This window comes from Rhinoderma darwinii, chromosome 5 (genome assembly GCF_050947455.1).
Source record: "Rhinoderma darwinii isolate aRhiDar2 chromosome 5, aRhiDar2.hap1, whole genome shotgun sequence".
NCBI classification, from domain to species: Eukaryota; Metazoa; Chordata; class Amphibia; order Anura; family Rhinodermatidae; genus Rhinoderma; species Rhinoderma darwinii.
In genome coordinates this window covers 305,651,571-305,659,336 of record NC_134691.1, presented here as the reverse complement: position 1 = coordinate 305,659,336, position 7,766 = coordinate 305,651,571, and the positions used below count along the sequence as shown (strand labels likewise).

Sequence of the window (7,766 nt, the reverse complement as noted above, 5' to 3'; positions counted from 1 at the left end):
CATAAGTATATAAAGAGAGATTGAGCATACATAATATATATGTAGAGACATCTTATATAGAGATAGTGAGAGGGAGAGAATACCGAATATTTATATGAATAATAACAACAAATGTTTGTGTGTATGTGTATATATATATATATATATATATATATATATATATATATATATATATATATATATATATTTATGTATACATATATGGAGAGAAAGAGAGAGAGAGAAAGCAAATAGCAAATAATAGATATTTATGAGACAGGAAGACTACACAGTATACACAATGCTATATATACTCTATTTTGTTACTATTAGAATTGTATTAGTATGTGTCTTTCCATTATTATTATTTTTTTATGTTGATGTGATTAATACATAGATTTATATTTATTTTTAGCTTTCTTCCCTGCATAGTATTATTGTTATTATTATTATTATTATTATTATTATTATTATTATTATTATTATTATGTAATATTTACATATAATTATATTTTGCTTTCTTCCCTGTATATAATTATTATTATTTGATATATAAATATATATATTTAACTTTCCTACCTTTATATTATTATTATTATGATGATGATGTGATATTTACATATAATTATATTTTGATTTTTCCCCTGTATATTATTAATTATTATTATTGTTGCTATTATAATTGTAATTATTATGTGATATATACATAGATTTATCTTTCACTTTCTTACCTGTATATTATTATTATTATTATTATTATTATTATTATTATTATTATCAGTTTGATGTGATATAAGCATATATTTATACTTCGCTTCTTCCCTATATTTGCAGCCCAGGCTCAGTCTAATTTGCTAGGGAAGTGCAGGAGACCCAGGACCGCGTTCACCAGTCAACAGCTGCTGGAGCTGGAGCATCAGTTTAAGCTGAATAAATATCTCTCCAGACCCAAACGGTTTGAAGTGGCCACATCCCTGATGCTCACAGAAACTCAGGTACATTTGTAGTGTCCCTGTTCCCCAAATGCCACATATGTCACCCCCCTTAACTGTACATCTGTTTATAACCCTAGCTGTCAGGACAGGGTTATAAAGTAGCAGGGTTATATAGTATCACAACTATCTATCTATCTATCTATCTATCTATCTATCTATCTATCTATCTATCTATCTATCTATCTATCTATCTATCTATCTATCTATCTATCTATCTATCTCTCTATTATCTATCTATCTATCTATCTATCTATCTATCTATCTATCTATCTATCTATCTATCTATCTATCTATCATCTATCTATCTATCTATCTATCTATCTATCTATCTATCTATCTATCTATCTATCTATCTATCTATCTATCATCTATCTATCTATCTATCTATCTATCTATCTATCTATCTATCTATCTATCTATCTATCTATCTATCTATCTATCTATCTATCATCTATCTATCTATCTATCTATCTATCTATCTATCTATCTATCTATCTATCTATCTATCTATCTATCTATCTATCTATCATCTATCTATCTATCTATCTATCTATCTATCTATCTATCTATCTATCTATCTATCTATCTATCTATCTATCTATCTATCTAGTCAAATGAAAGTAAATGTTACAATGTTGTCATGGAAATTACTTAGTTGTTGCTACAATATTGTTTTTGCATGCGATAGTTGTATACCTGATATCTCATATCCTGGTACACACCAGTATTTAGTAGTATTAAAAAAGCTGGATCTTTTAGAAAGTCGTTTGGATGGTGTTTGCAGCATGGGAAAACTCAGACTCTCTGTTGTGACTACATTGCTTTGAGCTGAATTGCATGATGAACATAATAGTCACAGTTCCTGCCATGTCATCAGTCCCTATGATCCCATGTCCTTGGCGCTGTAGAGTGCGAGCTCTGTGGTACAGATACAATACTCGCTCTTTGCACTTTCCTGAGCAGTGTGACTTTATGATCTATATTCAGTATGTGCTTGCTGGGATTAGCAACTGCTGTTTAGAAGATTAAAATTTACTGCACAGGACATTGTTCTTTCTATGGATGAATAGCGGTTATAATATGTGTTTTTTATTGTAAGATTATATGAGGTACTTTTTATTATTTGCAAACAATTTGACACAAATTATTCATATTATATAAAAAGAGATTTTTCACTTAGGCTTAAATGACTTCTAAGGAAGATCTTTATTAAATACCTATACACAAAATAATGTGCATGTTATGAAACTTTCAGCCTTGTTGACACAGTGAAGATTTTCAGATGATTTTGCATATAATTTTTAAGCTAAAATTATAAACAGGACCTAAACAAAAGATATATATATATATATATATATAGATAGATAGATAGATAGATAGATAGATAGATAGATAGATAGATAGATAGATAGATAGATAGATAGATAGATAGATAGATAATGATGGTGGTGATTCTGATGGTAATAAGTGTAATAATAATAATAATAATAATAATAATAATAATAAAAATAATAAAAATAATAATGCTGTTTACCACACACTATTACAGTCAGGATGAAACATCTGCAGGTCATCCACACAGCTGAGCAAACAATAGGACTATAATGTCACAGAGAAGGTTATGGGAACAGCGCCCTCTCTAGGTTGGAATATTAATGAAACATTATCAGTGTCCTTGTTTAAATTCAGCGCTAGTTCAGACTGAATATGCTGTGCTATACGTGGGCTGTATTAGCATAGTACCCTATAGATATATTGAGAGACAGTAGGTGTCACTTCCAGGGGACAAAATACCTGCAGGAAACTAGAGGTGTCAGGATCCTGCTGCTTTCCTTTTCGGTCCATTTCCTAATTGGGAAGACAATGAATAGATGTATGACAGAAGGGGCGGCTGCCTGGTGCATGGATTATAGTTAAATGAAAGGATAGATGGGAGTGACCATTTTGAGGACTAAAATATTCTGGACTGTTTGTTCCCAGCAATAGTAGCAATTCTCAGATTATTGTTGATGAACATTGGTTGTTCATATATAAAAATCACCACAATGATTAGCGATATTATTGAGTGTCGCCCCTTGTGATTTTTACATTTACAATACATATACACATGGTACACAGCAGGGTACCGAAGTCTAGATGGGTAGTTTAATTGCCAGATTTAGGCTACGTTCAGACGTGGCGGAATTGCTGTTGAATTCCGCTGTGGACAGTCCGCAGTGGAATCTGCAGCAGCCGTTTTTTACATTTGTTTCTATACATTTTTAGGAAACTTAGTTCAGACGTTGCGGAACATAACTGTGCGGAAATTAGGCTGCGGTGCCGAATTTTCTCTCCGCAGCATTCTCATTATGTTGCGGAGAAGCAGCGGAATTTCACTGCGGATTTCAGCCTTTGCAATGCAAATACTGAAATCTGTGGCAGAAAACGCAAATGTTGGTGCAGATTCGTTGCGTAATTGCCACGAATCTGCACCAACATTTGCAGTGCAAAAATTCTGCCACGTCTGAACGTGGGCTTACACACAGTAATTTGCGGAACTTCCAATCAAAAGTTTTAGGATTCCTGAAGATCGGACATTGTGACTTTGAGTGTCGAAAGTGGTCATTGACACAATCGTCAGCGACTATCAAAATTAGTTGAATTGTGCAAAATTTCATAGAACTTAAAGGGGTATTCCTATCTTATAAAGTGATGACATATCTCAAAACCCCTGCCTTAGGCACCACAACAGCTTGTCCTGCCGCTGAGTATACTGATAGGCCAATTGACTTCTTAATAAATGAATAAATATGTCCACATCAGCTTACCTTGCTCTGTAAATCTTATAACTTGATCTTGTCATTCTACAACTATCAGAAATACCAAATAATGTTATTACATAAGAGTTGCCACTAATAATTACATCGCTAAACAGTAGCGGAGAAAAAACAACACAAAGTGCACACAGTGCATCAAATGATATAGGAAAAGAGCCACAGATAGGTGATCAGTTCTTCTGACCTGGTTGGTTGTGCTAGGAGCACAACATCCTTGAAAGCGTGTTTTAAAATATTGCTGCAGTCTGGGTTCCGATCCGGATCCAAAGGGTCAACTAATAATTATATGACGGGGACACAGGGGATTTTTCTGAAATCTGGACACAATGACAAGTTATATTTAATCAACTAAAGTATTTATTGTTCATTACCTCCTGTTCTCCAGTGATCATCTCATTCTTGGTTACATTGGCTACATTGTTTGTTACAGGATTTCCCAGGATATTAGCTACCAAATATCTTCCATTCTGTATGATTTATTCATCATAATATCCAACAGGTATAATCTCAGGGGAAAAACATAGTCATATGCCGTCTGGCTTATTACCCCAAAATAAAATAACATGTATGTAGTAGTGAGAGGTATGACACCATTCACTACAGTAGAGCCGTCATTCTAGGCCACAATCCAAGCTCTGGAGGTTGAGTCACTCATGTGTCCATTGCCAAATCCTTTCCCTGCCTCACACCAGATAATGTTACTCTGCTGTATTCAACCTTGACTGTTTTACCCAAAATATGCTCAACACTAAAAATGAACATTTCAGGTTAAGCCTACAAGTGGTCATCATGTAAAAATAACACTTGATGTGAAGAACGTATTTGGGCATATTGTGCTTTATTATTTAAAGGGACAGTAAAACCAAAGCCATTTGCTATGCAGGTGAATACAATGTATATCAGAAAAAGTATCTGCACTCTATTATCGATAGTGTGTCTAAAATATTTACAGGTCTGAGAAAACCCAGAAAAATTCCACACATTTGTAAATTATATTCCGAACCCTTTATATGACCTGCACTTTGTGTTTTGGGCTTCTTTAATACTGAGGCAATGGCACACATACCAAAGAGGCAAGCCATGTGGCTGCTATGTGGCCCCCGTAGGGAGAGGAAATAGCCTAGTTGGTACCATCCCCTTTGCTGCTGGGTAGCAAGAAATCTGTGACCCCCCTCAACAGAGGAACATTATTGTTACCTATTAAATGTGTGGAGAATTGTCCCAAGGGTGATGGAAAGGTGGTGAAGGGGGAAATAAACTTCAGGCTTTTCTGTCCTGGGTGGCACGACCCAGAAAGATAATGAGAAGCCCAATTTGATCTTTGCTAATGGAGCCGCCTCTCTTCTATGTATACCACTGTTTTTAGGTCACATTTTTCCAAATGACTGAACATTTCCTCTTATTCCAACAGGTAAAGATCTGGTTCCAGAACAGGCGTATGAAATGGAAGAGAAGCAAGAAGGCCAAGGAACAGGCCGTTCAAGATGCAGAGAAACAACAGAGGGGAAGCAAGGGTAGCTGTGAAGAGAAATGTTCTGAGGACAATCAGGAAGACAAGTCCTCCAAATACCATCTACACCCAAGGGGGGAATCACTCAAAGCAGGCAGTCGCTTGCCCAGGGACTATACAGACAGTGAGGAAGAGGAGGAGGACCGGGAAGATGAAGAGGATGAGGAGCATAGAGATGACAAGCACTTCTACCATCATTCATCTGACTGTACTTCTGAAGAAGAAGAGAATAGTCATCAGCAGAGCAGTCAACTGCACTGAGCCTTGTACTAGGATGCAAAGTCTCTGCTCACCCCCTTCAAGTGTCCTGAGAAATGAACTCAGAAGGCTTATAGCCACAGTGTTATAAATGGGAGCCATTCTCCCTGTCGTTATCTACTAGGATTATCAAAGACGAGATATATTGCTAAGAAAATGGCATTTTAACTACAATAAGACTTCTTCCTCTTCCATCTGGTCAAGTTCATCCATTGTCTTATTTAAGCCATGATGCTCAGTGAGCCCCTCTGCTCTCACCTTCTGAATGAGATGAGTTAGAGCCATTATTGTTCCATTTCCTTTCTATGGAAAATAAACGTATGAATAGACTGTGAGGAGAAGGAGTCAATAACGGGACATAGAATCTCTGTGTCATGACCACTTGTGCTTATTCTCTGTATATGTTTACTTTATGAATGGTAAACCTGATGGAGATACTACGACTGTATACTGTATTTTTGTATATTGTATTTATAAAAGAAAAGATACCTCTACTTATGCATGCTAAATTATTATTTAGCTTTCTCCATCTTAATGATGGTGTGTAAAATAAATTGGTTTTATATGAGAATTACTTACTTAGACTTTTTTTTATTACATTATAATCTATCTGTCTGTCTAAAAACAGTAAATAGGCAGCACTCACAAAGGCTTATAGTGAAAAAGAGGGTACTTTATTGACCCCAAAAGTGCGCTGTTTCGGCTCACACAACCTGAGCTTTTCTCAAGGCTTGAGAAAGGCTCAGATTGTGAGAGTCGAAACTTCGCACTTTTGGGGTCAATAAAGCACCCTCTTTTTCACTATAAGCCTTTGTGAGTGCTGCCTATTTACTGTTTTTTGCCTAGAGGGACAGTGGTCAGGTCCCTAAGGCTTGCACCCCCTTTCATTTAATCCTGTTCTGCTGGATTCTATCTATCTATCTATCTATCTATCTATCTATCTATCTATCTATCTATCTATCTATCTATCTATCTATCTATCTATCTATCTATCTATCTATCTATCTATCTATCTATCTCTAGCTATTCATATTTTAAAATTAAAACATGGTTAAAGTGTAACTAAACATTTGACAAACTCCGCTCAATCGAAGCGTCAGAAAAGACACGAAGCGGCTAAGCACTCTCACGAGCGCCCCTGCCGCTTCGTTTGAGTGATTGGTGGGGGTCTCAGTGCTCGGACCCCCACCAATCAAAACTTCTGACATTTCACAAAGGGGATAAGGTTCCCTCCTCCCACAGTCCGAAATCTTACCTCTAAGGTTGGACTAGCCCACCAGGGTACCAAAGTATCCTCTGGTGGGCTCAAGTTCTGATACAATGAGACATAAAGGTCCAGCAGAAGACAACCCCATTTGGAGCTGACTTTGGAGCCACTTGATACTAGGATCTTTTTCTCATAAGTAGATTCACAATTAACCTTTTAGACCTTATTGATGATATGAACTGTGTGTAAAATTATAACAACAAAGCTTATGATGCAATTAATCGTGGGTGCGCACATGTTCTGTATAGACCCTCAAAATCATTTCCCTCATAGCCCCAGTCCAACTCTGCATACTTGACCTCATTTAAAATTTTGCTATGGGCTCCATGATTATAGTTATTAACAATTTTTTATTTTTACAATTTGAGATATATTCATGTTTGTTTATTTTTTATTTTTCAAATATGCATGTGCTTATGATAAAATGGACATAGTGATAATTCTATTGGCACTAGGATCTCCATGATCTGGCCATGTTAGTAAAGGTCCTCTTACATGGCCCGTCCTGATCGGTGCTCGTTTGCTCCTTTCACAAGGAGCTAGTATGGGGACGAGCGGTCATTACTCCAATCGGTCGTCCCCACACATCATGTCGGCAGCACGTCTTCCTGTTTGCATAGGGAGACGTGCTGCCGACACTGATAATATTTTACTTTTTTGAAACAATACGATCAGCAGATGAACGAGCGTTCCATGAACGATTGTTTGCCCGATAATTGGCCCGTGTAAAAGGGCCTTTACTGTTAGGGTATTTGCACACGCAAACTCAAAAACGGCTGAAAATACGGAGCTGTTTTCAAGGGAAAAGAGGTCCTGATTTTCAGAAGTTTTTTTATTCAAAGTCACGTTTTTTGCGTTGTGTTTTTTATGGCTGTTTTTGGAGCTGTTTTTCTATAGAGTCAGTGAATAACGGCTCCAAAATCAGCTCAAGAAGTGACATG

General features: G+C 36.3%; 1 protein-coding gene across 1 annotated transcript in view; it reads left to right on the top strand.

Moving 5' to 3' along the window:
- The window catches only part of MNX1 (motor neuron and pancreas homeobox 1), a 9,000-nt gene extending 3,155 nt beyond the window's left edge, over positions 1–5,845 (top strand). The window contains exons 2-3 of the mRNA XM_075828702.1: positions 814–974; positions 5,202–5,845. Of these exons, the coding sequence (XP_075684817.1) occupies positions 814–974; positions 5,202–5,561 (521 nt within the window). The 3' untranslated portion in view covers positions 5,562–5,845. The remainder of the gene's footprint in view (positions 1–813; positions 975–5,201) is intronic.
- Positions 5,846–7,766: the final 1,921 nt, after the last annotated feature.